This window comes from Bombus impatiens, unplaced genomic scaffold, assembly GCF_000188095.3.
Source record: "Bombus impatiens unplaced genomic scaffold, BIMP_2.2 scf_1159, whole genome shotgun sequence".
Taxonomy (NCBI): Eukaryota; Metazoa; Arthropoda; class Insecta; order Hymenoptera; family Apidae; genus Bombus; species Bombus impatiens.
The window spans coordinates 87197-99545 of record NT_177578.1 but is presented as its reverse complement, the minus strand read 5'-3'; the positions used below and the strand labels follow the sequence as shown (position 1 = coordinate 99545).

Here is a 12349-nt window from a genome sequence, read left to right as displayed (position 1 = left end):
CGAAGTTTAGATTAGGGTTTATTATTTCTAAATACAAATTTACATGTTAAAGTTAGAGTTTATTTAAGAATAAACGATTAATGTATAATAGCAATCAAAAAGGCAAATACATATCAAATTCATTTTACAACTTCAACTTAGTTCTTCTCCAGTGACGCCGTTTGGCGTTGTACCTATAAAATGAATTATAATAATAATAAATAGTGCAATGATTAAAAAGGAAAATACTAAAATACATATATTTTAATAATTCTTACCGGATAGTGTTGCCAGTACGCATTCTGACCCATTGTGGAATCGGCCTGTTTTGCTTTAACTTTTTGGCAAGCTTCCGCTTGATAATAAATGTTTTGTGAGCAGACTGAAACAGAACATGTAGTTTATGTATGTCTTAAATAAAATTTTCTAACAATTATTTACATATAATTAATAGGATGTGAAAAGAATTGTTAGATAACCTAAACCTTACCATCTTGCTCAAACACAATCAATGAAATGGTCGAGAATTTCCTGCGTCTTTCTGAACAGGTTTTCTACCAGGCAAATGTCACTATATAAAAGTTACCAAGAATAATAAAATAAATACTAGATATAGAATCTTTATGGTACATTAAAAACAGATAAAAAATAAAAATAATATAATATGAAGAATAAATATCTAATATTAAAAAGAGCAAATATTACATAAAAAAATACAGAATCTAATAGATGTTTTAGAATATAATATTATTTCCTTATAGTTAAAAAATTTGAGAGTTTTCAAATTAGCAATGTTCGTTTTGACGCTTGAAAAAGACATATTTGCCATCTTATCTATAAAATTTAATATAGATATTAACTTAAAATATATTTACATTTTTTCATGATATATTTATAAAGTATATTTAATAAAATATATTTCTATATAACAATTTTAATTTTAATAAATGGAGTATCAAATTTAACTTATTCAATTTAGTTTAAATATCTAATCGAATTATTTCAAAACATTATTACGTCACAGTTTGTGTATCTTTTTTATCACTATGTCTTTTATTGTTATTCCTCCCTGGAACTTTGGACTTTATTGATACAAATTAGTTTTCACGATTTACTTAACATATTGTTAAAAGAAATTGTTTAAAAATTATACTTGTCAAATATGTTCACCACTTGTTTTAGAACGTTTCGAACTGGGAACAAAGTGAGTATTAGAAACTTATATTTCCTTGATGTTCGATTGTTTCAATGACCAACCAATTGATCGATACTTATGAGTGATTTGGATTAATAGAAAACAAAACTAATTTTTATTATACTTATAATATTGTATGTTTCTTCTACTGTATGAAACATTTTTACTTATAAAGAATAATAATATTAAATAAAAATGTATTAATTTTATATGAAATCGCATATTTTTATAAAATAAAATTATATTAATTTAAAAATAAAAACAAATGAGGTATTTAAAACGATATTATAAATTACTTGTTTCAAAAAGGATTAATATTTAAGGAACTTATTTATTATTTTAGTATGGATTATTGGCACGTTATGAATCCACGTTAGTTATTGCAGAACATAATAATGAATCTCTAGCCCCTATCACTTGTAATACATTAAGTGCAGCAAAAAAAATTGGTGGTGATATAACAGTCTTAGTTGCTGGTACCAAATGTGATGCAGTTGCACAAAGTGTCAGTAAAGCTAATGGTGTATCCAAAGTTTTGGTGGCAGAGAGCGACGCTTTTAAAGGATTTCTTCCAGAAGCACTAACGCCTCTTATCCTTGCTACTCAAAATGAGCATAAATTTACCCATATTTTAACTGGTGCTACTGCATTTGGTAAAGCACTATTGCCAAGAGTAAGCATCTAATTAGAAAGTCTGTTTTCTCTACCTTTAAATATATATTATTATAGATAAAAAGTATTTTTCATAGTTTGTATATAACTTTTATTCTTTAAGGTTGCAGCTAAATTAGATGTGTCTCCAATAAGTGATATTATTGGTATTAAAGCAGCAGATACATTCATCCGTACAATTTATGCAGGAAATGCAATTCAAACTTTAAAGTGCAAAGACAATATAAAGATAGTTTCAGTGAGAGGCACTGCATTTGAAGCAATACCTTTGGATGGAGGCAGTGCCAAGTGTGAACCTGCACTAGCTGGTGACTACAAATCACAATTGGCAGAATTCATTAAACAGGAGTTATCTAAATCTGATAGACCAGAATTGACATCTGCAAAAATCGTTATATCTGGAGGAAGAGGAATGAAGTCTGGCGATAACTTCAAATTATTATATAGTTTGGCAGATAAACTTAATGCTGCAGTTGGCGCTTCCCGTGCTGCTGTTGATGCTGGTTATGTGCCTAATGATTTGCAAGTGGGGCAGACAGGAAAAATTGTTGCTCCAGTAAGCTTGGCTTCTAGTTATAGTCTATTATAACCGCTAAAAAATTATTTACATTTCAATTCATATCTTTTAGAATCTATATATTGCTGTTGGTATCTCTGGAGCAATTCAGCATCTAGCTGGTATGAAAGATTCAAAAACGATTGTGGCAATTAACAAAGATCCAGAAGCACCAATCTTCCAAGTAGCTGATTATGGCTTAGTTGCTGATTTATTCAAGGCTGTTCCTGAACTTACAGAAAAATTGTAAATTTTAACAATATTTTATAAGGACATTTTTTATACACACACATATATATATATATACAAAATATATTTATGCAAAACATTTATTAAAAATATAATTTTTTTTATATATATTAAATTTATAACTATTTATTTTAACTGTATATTAATAATCTAAGATTAAAATAGTATTATTTTTTCATTTATATAAATCAACAACATTTTAGGCTCTCCTATTTGAAGCATATGATACTATAACATATGATACTATAAAGTATTTTTATGGATTTTATGACAAACTATTATGTATTCAGAGCATACATGAAAAGATGAAATTTCTCCAAGTTTATGGAGAAATATCTAATTAAAGCAATAATTTCGATAATATTTATTATTGAGTTTTTGACTTTAGCGCCATAATAAGCTTCTCAGTGAGGAAATGATAGTGTATACGCTATGATGGTTCTGGTTTTTCCCCAGCTAGTGCTGCACCATGCACCAAGTGCTAAAGGTAGTCATGCTAGCATATACAAGATCCTATAAAATTAGGAGTCTGGTGGCACGCTAGCATAGACAAGTTCCATGCTACAAGAACCTATTTAATTGTACGGTTCTGTGGGAAAATTCATATCTATTTTTCTATCCGGGATAAACAAGTATGAGAGTACTAAATCGTGCAATAATTGAACTAGTTGTAAGTTGCCTAGAAAAGAGAGATTAATTGTTTATTATATTTTTTTCAGACAAGAAAAGAGAATATTTTCTTTCAAACGATAATGGATCATTTAATTCGTTGAGCCGTAAATAAATAATATGCAAAATAAGAGTATGCAAAATTTTATATCCAAATGTTTATTAGTTTTTCCAAAAAGCTATTTAACAACTAAAAAGTAGTCTTCGTTGCACACTCGTCATCTCCACGACGGAGAGAAGGTTCCCTTGACGGACTGAAAGGCTCGACAGTCTGTTGACCCTCGAGTAGTGTAACATGATCCAATGTCAGATATCCACGAGGCAATGTATCTAGGTATTAATTTAAAAGTGAAACTTCTTTCATTTTTGACTTTTTTAAAATTAAACTTTTACAAACGTGTTTGTGAGATGTTTCCGATTAAAACGAGTATAGAAATATGCGCCAAAATACATCGTGTTTGGTGTCATTTTAATCCGAAAAATGTAAGAAACATGTTGGTAAAAGTTTCATTGGTCGCAAATAAAAAATAAGAAAGTTTGATTTTTAAGTTCGAGGTCTCAGCTTATCGCAGCCTTTTAATATTTATTGATCGCTTCGATTCTCAGTTCCTCTTTCTCTTTCATTCACATTGTCCTTCCCTACATTCGACACATGTAAAATCTTAGTTTCGAAAAATAGAATCGTTTCTACATCTCCAGTATTGCAACATTTGCGCTCCGATTTTTGTGCAATTATCAAATATTTCTTGTATTATAAAAAATTTATATATACAACAATAATAGCTGAGAAGGAATTGTATTTGGGGACGAAATGCTGCCATTTTTTCAATTAAAATATACTTATGGTAGGGACATTTTAGCATTCTGATAATATCTTAGGATTTATAATAAAACAATTACATAGTTTTTTATTAAACATCTACTACCAACTACGCAGGTAGCGGCAAGCAATATTATTCACAATGCAATAATAAAACTTTAGCCCTTTTTATGACACTTTCATCAATATGTGATATTTTTCTATTTAAAATGTCACGAAACACGACACTGTAAGCGAATTTCAAGGGAATATAATCTGTTATTTATATAAACGCATTCTGATTTATTTATTTCTGACACCCCATTTATTCAGGTTAGTTTGGGATAGAAAAGTAGATATTTTTCTTAAGCCTTACGACTTTTCGTAGGACCGTACAATTAAATAGATTCTTGTAGCGTGGAACTCAATAGGTTCTTGTCTATGCTAGCGTGTACCACCTTCAGAACTTGGCCGCATGGTGCAGCATCTGTACTGTAAAACAACTAGAACTACGGGCGTGAACATTCTCATTTCCTCTCTGCTATTTCGTATTTACTTCTGTTATACGTGCGTACATATGCATATGTGTGGAATCGCTGCCATCTTTGTCATTTCTTGGCGTGGTGCATTGGCGTGTATGGCCGGCTAGATTACCGATTTTTAAGTATATAATCGTATTTATGTGTTTTGTGTCTATAGATGTGGAAATTCGATAATAAGTTTATCATGAGTATGGACAGTATCGAAAAATTGTACAAAAATTTTGGCATTTTGGCTGATGCCAAAGATAAATTGGCTGAGGTAATTGACGAGCTTGGTTATATTTAATAACCACGTTTACTTAATTCTAACATTTACAATTTTATGTATTTGCAAGCATAAATAAAACTTTCTATTCCATTTAAAACATGCAGATATGTATATTAATTTCGTAAGCTTCAAGTTAATTTAACGATGTTTTTATAATAGAAATGAGTCAATATTGTACATAAATAATTAAGCGAAGAAAGCGGCAAATATTATGAGTCTAAACGTTTTATTTGTATGTTTCAGCATGAGAAAGAGTATTTAGAAATTCTGACAGCGGTGAAAGGATCACCGAAAGAAAAACGACTAGCATCGCAATTCATTGCAAGGTTTTTTAAATATTTTCCAAAATTAGCTGATCAGGCAATAGATGCTCATTTAGATCTATGTGAAGATGAAGATATGGCTGTATGTAGTATTTATATCACTTGACCACATATGTGAATACATATACATTTGTATTAAAGTCTCCATACAATGGAAATTTGATGATTTGATATATTGATATTTTCAGATAAGAAAACAAGCAATTAAAGATTTACCTGCATTATGTAAGGATAATAAAGAACATACAGCTAGAATTGCAGATATTTTAGCTCAATTACTTCAAGCTCAAGATCCATCTGAATTAGCTGTTGTTCATAATAGTGTTATGTCCCTTATGAAAACTGACCCAAGAGGTATGGAGTATATCATTGTTTGTTATAGATACATCACAATGTAATGATATTGTAATGATATTAATTGTATTTAATATATTCTGTTCTTAAGGAACAATAAGTGGATTTTTTAGTCAAATTATCAATGGGGATGATGGGACGCGGGAACGTTGCATTAAGTTTCTAGCGACAAAATTAAAAGCAATAGGTCATGACATTATTACTAAAGAACCAGAAGATCTTTTAATTTCAGAATGCAAGAAAGTGTTACAGGTATAATCTTTTTACCATAATAATAGAATTTTTTCTTTAATTACTGTTTATATAACACTTCCTTTTCCATAGGATGTTACTGCTGATGAATTTCATAGCATTATGGAAGTACTTGCGTGGACTAGATTAGGTTCAACAATTAGTGGACAACAAGAATTAGTAGATATTACAGTTGAACAAGCTGAATTGTCTGAACCATTCAAGCATACTAATGTTGAACAATGGAACAGACTTGTACAATGTATTAAACACGCACTTCCATTCTTTAGTGTAAGCATACTTTAACTATATTTATATATCATTTTATGATTATTAATGAAAATTTATGTAATGTAATTTATTCCTTAGTCTCAAATAGATTCATCACGATTCGTTTCTTATATTTGTGTACAAGTTTTACCACATCTTTCTTTAATTACTTCACCCAATGGAAGAGATGTACAATTGGAATTATTAAAGCTTCTTGCTGAATTAGCTGTATTTTGTGGAACAATTGATAAACCAGAAGAAAAAGTACAGCAACTTTATAATACTCTTATTGTAAGTAATAACATTATTTAGGAGCAAAAATTTATTTTATATCGAAAATATTAATACTGTTTCAATATTTATAGACATATATGCCACTACCGCCAGTCACAGAAATAACAGAAGTACCAAAATTACAATTCAGTCATGTTGAGTGCCTTATGTATACTTTTCATAAACTGTGTAAACAAACTCCGGAATTTTTAATGAAAGATCCAGAACAGCTTAAGGAATTTAGATTAAGATTACAGTATTTTGCACGTGGCATTCAAGGTTATATAAAAAAATTACGGGAGGCAATTAGCGGCAAATCGGAAGAGGAGTTGAAGTCAGAGGAAAATCAGTTAAAAGTTGTTGCTTTAAAAACGACAAATAATATCAATAGTTTAATCAAAGATCTGTTTCATTCACCACCTAGTTTTAAAAGTATTATACATCTTTCATGGAAAACAACAGCTAATGATAAGAAGGTACGTATTAAAATAGTTACAATTTTTTTAGAAATGTGGTATTTTGAATACTGTAATACATTTTTTGTATCTTATTCTAGAATGAAAAGCATTCGACTGCTCAAAAAAGACATACACCCATTACGTTTGGAAATGACAGTAATTCAAATAAACGAAGTAAAGAAGATAAAAGTAAAAGAGAATTGTATACTCCTCCTAGTGGAAAATACAGCTCAAACATATCATCAAATTATGGTAATTGAAGAAGCATTTTTATTTCATAAAATAATATGTAGAAATAAAATAAAAATCTATCTTTATATCTTTTGTTACAGGTCGAGGTAGATTTAGAGGAAATAGATCAGGTGGTCGAGGTGGTTATAGACCAAGAGGTCGTGGAACATGGAGAAAAAATTTTTATTAATTATTTAATGACTGAAATTGTTGAAAAATGATATAGTAAAAGCTCCAATAATATAAAAGACTAAACCAGTTCTGTAAAATGTACATATTAAGATGAAGGACTTAAAAGTGATTATTTACTGAAAGTGAGTTTAAGAGAAGTGACAAAGGGAGAAATACAATTTTTTATCCTATAAATCTTAGTGTAAAGAAAGTGTTTTTTGTGAAAGCTTTAAGTACATATACAAGTTTCAAATACAAAATTGTAAGAATTGATTGTTTACTAAACATAGTGATAATGTCAATAATGAAATATTGACATTTAAAGAAGAGAACATTGTTGTGTAATACTGTACTAATGGTGTTATCAGAACCTTTTTTTATATTCATTGTTAAATAACTGGAAAATACAATTTGAAGAAACCTGAGTTTACAAAAGTGAACAGCTATGGAGAAAGAAGTGGAGAAACTTGATATCATGAACTTGAAGAAGTGTTTATTACAAAAATTCTAAACCAGGTACCTTAACAGGCAATACAATATACACGAAATACCGAAGAAAAAATGGTGTGGCAACACAACACATGAGTCATTTGAAGTATTTGAAGAAACATCAGATGTCACAAACAAAAAATTACATCTATTTGATACAAAATATTTACAAATTCATACTGTATAATGATTGGCTTGTGCTAGGACACTTGTGTTACACGTATTTGCAAAAGAGAGACAATATTTCTCTGCCATAACAATTTTGGATGTTAAAATAGTATCAAAATGTATTCCCCTATCTCCTAGTTCTTCCTAGTCCTTTCTCTCTCGATCATATCTCATTTCTTTTGTCAACAGGAAGTGCAGACGAGAGCAAGCAGAGGGATAATGACAGAGTATCTAATTCTGAGAGAATAATGAAATCAAAGAAACTTAAAAACAGCTGTTGTTTTCTTAGATTCGAAATTAGTTATATTTATTGATTTATATGCTACATTTACTAATTCTATGTTTGTATTATTATTAAGTGTTTACATATTTTTTTAACTGAATGGATGAATCTTCTATTAAAATGTCTAATTTGAGTACAAAAAGACATATTAAAATGATATAAAGATCAGCATAAAATTATAAAATCGTTTACTAAATAATATAAATAAACAAACAATATGAACAAGTGATTTTTCAAGTCAAAAAGTTTCTTTGATTACATGAATGAAGGTGTAATTTATTGTATACATTTTATCTTGCAGATGCTGTGTCGTGATTGCTGACTGAGGATGGGAAAGCAGAACAAAAATAATCATGTTTTGATTACAGGTTGTCCAGTAAGTCCAAGGTGGAGGCTCATAAGAAATGATTATAATGTACTTTTTTCAGGAACCAAGGTACGGTTGTATATTGTCTTTTATCTATATATTGATGGTAGCTGTTTTGTAAGGTGAGTTTTAAAACATATTGTATCCTTTTCCTATCCACCATTGAATAAAACTTGTGTAATACTAATAATAATAATTCATGAATATATTATCATTTAATTTAATAAACAATACTATTGCATAATATATGTTGTATTTTTTATGCCCAATATCGAATGTCACTATATATGGCTAATTAAAAAGATTGTAAAAAATTTACAGTTAGTGAATATTCATACATGTTTGAATTAATATTTAATACAAATGTTTTGTGACTTGTTTATTATGTAATTATATTAAATTTGCTCATGTATTAGTATATTGTAATATTCTAAAACTATTATTTCTGTTTATTATAATTTTAAATATGTAAATTTCACTTCAATACATTTATTACATTATTAAAGAAATAAAAGATATTTAAACTGCAATGTGTTTTTTTAGTATATGCAATGTATATATAATATTGTTTCTTGTCGTTTAACAAATAAACTGTATTTGTAGAATAGTTATTATTACAATGTATCTTACAAATATAATTACAATACTTTTTACAGCATCTTATAAGAAAAGAAATTCATTTAATACAGTCCATTTGTTGAAATCATATCATCTATTGTTTTGCACATAATGCGATCACTTGGACTACATGGATCTGGAGTTTGTTGTTCAGAACCTAAATTATCAACAGATTCCATAGCATCTGTATTTATTGCTAATTTAGAATCCAATTCTGAAGTATCTGGTAACATTTGCAATGCATGTTGTAAAATTTCTTGAACCTGAAAAAATATGGGAATTTTAACTAAATATTGTATTGTCAAATGTACAAAAGATTAAAATTTGAGAACCATACTTTTTCTAAATGTTTCTGAAACCTAAGTGCTGTTTCTATACGTTGTCTGCGTTGCAATTCCATCATTACTCTTAGCGTTTCTCTTGCTTGATGCGGTCTGAATTCATTTAACAAGTGATGAATGTGAATAAATAATAAACTGAGATCTTCCACCTAAAAACAATAAAAGAAACAGTGAGTATTTGCATTATATGCCAGGTCATTACATTAAGTATTTACCTTTTCAGCACGTCTTGGACTGTCAGGACATTGTACGAGCAGATCTATCAAATCCAAGAAGTTAACAAGCAATGAGTGATTCAATTTTTTCAACTCTCGTCGCCGATCGAAATGCTGAGGATATAACCTTTTAATTCCTTGAGCTTCGAGTGGCCTAATGATTGTATCGTCTGCGTTAAATACATTTCCAAACATTGAATAAGAATCGTGTATCGGCGGTGGTGGTCGTGGTGCTCTGCCTCGACGAACATTTTCGTCTGTGTACAAATTAATATATTGCACTGGAGGTAGGGGTAGCGAACTAACTTGTATCGCTTCTGGTGCTGCCATTTTTCACGTTTGATATTGGTATTCTTAATGAAAAAAATAAAAAGCAATTGCACTTAAGATGAGAGTCTTTCAAAAAATGCACAATAGGTTAGGTTTAACTAAAAGAAACACTGTTGTCAAACTGATCGGAACGTCCAAGTTAGTGCGCAGGTCCGTAATTTCGCGCGTAGTTATCACTTTTTTTTCACACAATTCATATTCTGCTTATTTAATATTCATAATAATAAAAAATAATAGTTTATAGTAATATTGCAAAATCAATGTTTATATATTACAAAGTCGAACGACAGATTCTAGCTTCACACTTGATATAGTGATACTATACGTTAGGTTACATTAATATCATTTCACAATATTTTCAACGAATTTCTTGATCGATTCTTCTTTTTTTGTAAACATACGATCAATTAGAATATTTCTATGCACGCTACACGGACTTTTCACTACGAATTAACAAGAGCTAAATATCGTGCAACTAAAACAAAACAACATGTAACGTAGCCTTCGATCCGCCATCTTGTTTTTTTAAAATGAGTCAACAGGTATTCTCTGTTGGCCAGTTAATACGTTAATGCTAGCAGGACGTCGAACCCAGATTGGGGATTTTCGTTGTTTAACTAGCAAAACGAAAGAGCCGATCTGTAGATATTGTTTGTTTTCCATTTGGTAAATCATTCTCGCGGCGGCGCGATATTTCGGATAAATGCTTTACTAACGTAGTGAGGTATTTCCTGCTATCTCGTGAATTTCCAACGTCTCCGTTTGACAGATTGTCGGTGTGTGTATGCGTTCGTTCCACGTGAATTCTTTGTTTAGGCACCGGTCATGTTTCTGACAAGCATTGAAATTGCGAGGTGGTAGCAGTACCCTAGTGCATGGTAAGTTGATTTTCTCATATGAATTTCGTGCGTATCAATACTATTTCGATTGAACTTTCACATAGAAATATCCATATAGCCGAGTGTCAGGATAACCACAAACTATCGCGTTGTCGTTGATCTCACTGTTCTGTTATTTTTGGCAATTTCGAAAGGAATGCCTCTGTGATTGCCCTCGTGTAATTAAATGCTTGTAAGGTGGTATAATTTTTTCGAAAAATCCTAAACCACGGTCAAAACAAAGAATAGAATTTGATTCAGAATTCGTGCATGGTTTGTATACAGGGTGGCCCATAAAACTAGCATCAGTTCGATATTTAAAAATTGTGATGGATTTTGATCAACCAGGCTTCAAATTTTATACATTCTAAAGTTCTTTACATATATGTTAGAGTTCATTCTCATTGATTTTCTACAGAAAGTGATGCGAGTGTTGACTTAAAAATTTTTTATAAAAAGTTAGCATGACGAATAATTTGCTTAAAAAATACACGCTTTTTGTTTAAATTACTCGCTTTAAATTATTGTTTCAAAAGCATTTGCAGTTTATTGTAAAACGAAGTAAGAGCGAAAGCCAAGATGGCCGAAACTGATTGTATTTATAAACAATTTTATAAATAGATATATTTTATTGCTTGCATATTTATATATACATATATGCGCATATACAGGTAATGTTGTTATGTACAGTATTAGGTTATATTTTTTCATCTAATCTATTTTATTTCTTTTTGTTTCTTTTTGTCAATATTGTCAATACAATTCTTTTACTTCTCATTATATTTGTTTCTTTATAATTTTATCTATTAGAATATTTTTATTTTATAAATTTGTTATTAATTAATACGTAGATGTTTTTGTAAATAATTCTTCGAATAATTTTATTTAACATCCTTGTATAGTAACATAATTTAAAATTCTCTTCCACTTTATATAATAAGAAAATTATAATTCTTCCATGTAAAAAAATCCTCCAGAGGTATTTAATCAGTAATTGTGACAGTTAATTGTACCAAAATAAACTTTTAGTAATTCGATTTCCTTCGCTTAACGAAAGAGACAGTTATTCTGTGGTTTTGTCCAACGTATCGCGGTGTCTCATTCCTTTCCCATTTCCAAGAAGCGCGGAAAGCACGAAACGGAAATTCAAAGGACGTCGCGGTTTAGGCGGCGCCTTAAAATTTCAGAGAGACGAGTTACAAAAGAACTTCAGTGGAAGTAGGCGGTCACCGAGGTTCGCTCGAGTGCTTCGTGTCAAGCGTTCGGTTCATGTTGGTACTTTGTCGAATCGTAACCAGTTCTATGCACTATGTGATAAATATGTATATTCTCATGTATACAAAATTATATTCTTTCTCTATCGATTTTACTTCCTTTTATAAATTTCAATTAATTGTCAACAGTGATATAGAAGGTTTCG

The 12349-nt window shown here is 29.9% G+C and overlaps 5 protein-coding genes and 1 long non-coding RNA gene across 9 annotated transcripts in view; 3 read left to right on the top strand and 3 right to left on the bottom strand.

Annotated features, from left to right (window-relative positions):
- Nucleotides 1-38: 38 nt before the first annotated feature.
- Nucleotides 39-878, bottom strand: LOC112213752 (60S ribosomal protein L39). Of its 2 annotated transcripts, XR_002947663.1 has the most exons (4): nt 855-878; nt 470-533; nt 258-361; nt 39-173 (listed from the first exon to the last, which is right to left on the bottom strand). XR_002947663.1 is itself a non-coding variant. In XM_024371167.2 (3 exons), the coding sequence occupies exons 1-3, from the start codon at nt 470-472 to the stop codon at nt 125-127; spliced, it is 156 nt and encodes a 51-aa protein (XP_024226935.1). In that variant the 5' UTR covers nt 473-551; the 3' UTR covers nt 39-124. The 2 variants fall into 2 exon arrangements, 1 of the variants encoding a protein (XP_024226935.1); XM_024371167.2 differs by lacking the exon at nt 855-878 and having other exon boundaries at nt 470-551.
- LOC100741717 (electron transfer flavoprotein subunit alpha, mitochondrial) lies at nt 769-2762 on the top strand. The gene is made up of 4 exons (XM_003493493.3): nt 769-1183; nt 1518-1847; nt 1950-2402; nt 2476-2762. Exons 1-4 carry the CDS (start codon nt 1142-1144, stop codon nt 2650-2652), a joined length of 1002 nt encoding a protein of 333 aa, XP_003493541.1. The 5' UTR covers nt 769-1141; the 3' UTR covers nt 2653-2762.
- Nucleotides 2763-3448: 686 nt separating this feature from the next.
- On the bottom strand, nt 3449-4376 carry LOC117152338. Its single transcript, XR_004462689.1, has 2 exons — nt 3718-4376; nt 3449-3650 (listed from the first exon to the last, which is right to left on the bottom strand). It is a non-coding gene; the product is annotated as an uncharacterized LOC117152338 (long non-coding RNA).
- A 144-nt stretch (nt 4377-4520) lies between these two features.
- Nucleotides 4521-8793, top strand: LOC100741598 (apoptosis inhibitor 5). 2 transcript variants are annotated; one of them, XM_033323727.1, is made up of 10 exons: nt 4521-4699; nt 4818-4920; nt 5173-5334; nt 5441-5606; nt 5698-5858; nt 5931-6128; nt 6207-6398; nt 6473-6856; nt 6937-7090; nt 7171-8793. In XM_033323727.1, the coding sequence occupies exons 2-10, from the start codon at nt 4819-4821 to the stop codon at nt 7257-7259; spliced, it is 1608 nt and encodes a 535-aa protein (XP_033179618.1). In that variant the 5' UTR covers nt 4521-4699; nt 4818; the 3' UTR covers nt 7260-8793. The 2 variants fall into 2 exon arrangements, with proteins under 2 accessions (XP_033179618.1, XP_003493540.1); XM_003493492.4 differs by lacking the exon at nt 4521-4699 and having other exon boundaries at nt 4707-4920.
- A 312-nt stretch (nt 8794-9105) lies between these two features.
- On the bottom strand, nt 9106-10551 carry LOC100741479 (mediator of RNA polymerase II transcription subunit 7). The gene is made up of 3 exons (XM_003493491.4): nt 9722-10551; nt 9503-9655; nt 9106-9428 (listed from the first exon to the last, which is right to left on the bottom strand). The coding sequence occupies exons 1-3, from the start codon at nt 10049-10051 to the stop codon at nt 9228-9230; spliced, it is 684 nt and encodes a 227-aa protein (XP_003493539.1). The 5' UTR covers nt 10052-10551; the 3' UTR covers nt 9106-9227.
- An 88-nt stretch (nt 10552-10639) lies between these two features.
- Nucleotides 10640-12349, top strand: part of LOC100741235 (tyrosine-protein kinase Btk29A-like) — a 64318-nt gene continuing 62608 nt past the window's right edge. The window contains exons 1-2 of one of the 2 annotated variants that reach the window (XM_033323723.1): nt 10640-10775; nt 10868-10929. In XM_033323723.1, the coding sequence (XP_033179614.1) occupies nt 10927-10929 (3 nt within the window). In that variant the 5' untranslated portion in view covers nt 10640-10775; nt 10868-10926. Of the gene's footprint in view, nt 10930-12349 lie in introns of both variants that reach the window. The other variant, XM_024371168.2, reaches the window with a different exon arrangement.

Coding starts and splice junctions, on each gene's coding strand:
- LOC112213752 (XM_024371167.2), bottom strand. Junction 174..257: donor CGTACTGGCAACACTATCCG/GTAAGAATTATT, acceptor TTCATTTTATAG/GTACAACGCCAAACGGCGTC.
- LOC100741479 (XM_003493491.4), bottom strand. CDS start 10,051: ATGGCAGCACCAGAAGCGATACAAGTTAGTTCGCTACCCCTACCTCCA. Junction 9,656..9,721: donor GTCCAAGACGTGCTGAAAAG/GTAAATACTTAA, acceptor TATTGTTTTTAG/GTGGAAGATCTCAGTTTATT. Junction 9,429..9,502: donor TTCAGAAACATTTAGAAAAA/GTATGGTTCTCA, acceptor ATATTTTTTCAG/GTTCAAGAAATTTTACAACA.
- LOC100741717 (XM_003493493.3), top strand. CDS start 1,142: ATGTTCACCACTTGTTTTAGAACGTTTCGAACTGGGAACAAA. Junction 1,184..1,517: donor CGTTTCGAACTGGGAACAAA/GTGAGTATTAGA, acceptor TTATTATTTTAG/TATGGATTATTGGCACGTTA. Junction 2,403..2,475: donor CAGGAAAAATTGTTGCTCCA/GTAAGCTTGGCT, acceptor CATATCTTTTAG/AATCTATATATTGCTGTTGG.
- LOC100741598 (XM_033323727.1), top strand. CDS start 4,819: ATGTGGAAATTCGATAATAAGTTTATCATGAGTATGGACAGTATCGAA. Junction 4,921..5,172: donor CCAAAGATAAATTGGCTGAG/GTAATTGACGAG, acceptor TGTATGTTTCAG/CATGAGAAAGAGTATTTAGA. Junction 6,129..6,206: donor ACGCACTTCCATTCTTTAGT/GTAAGCATACTT, acceptor TTTATTCCTTAG/TCTCAAATAGATTCATCACG.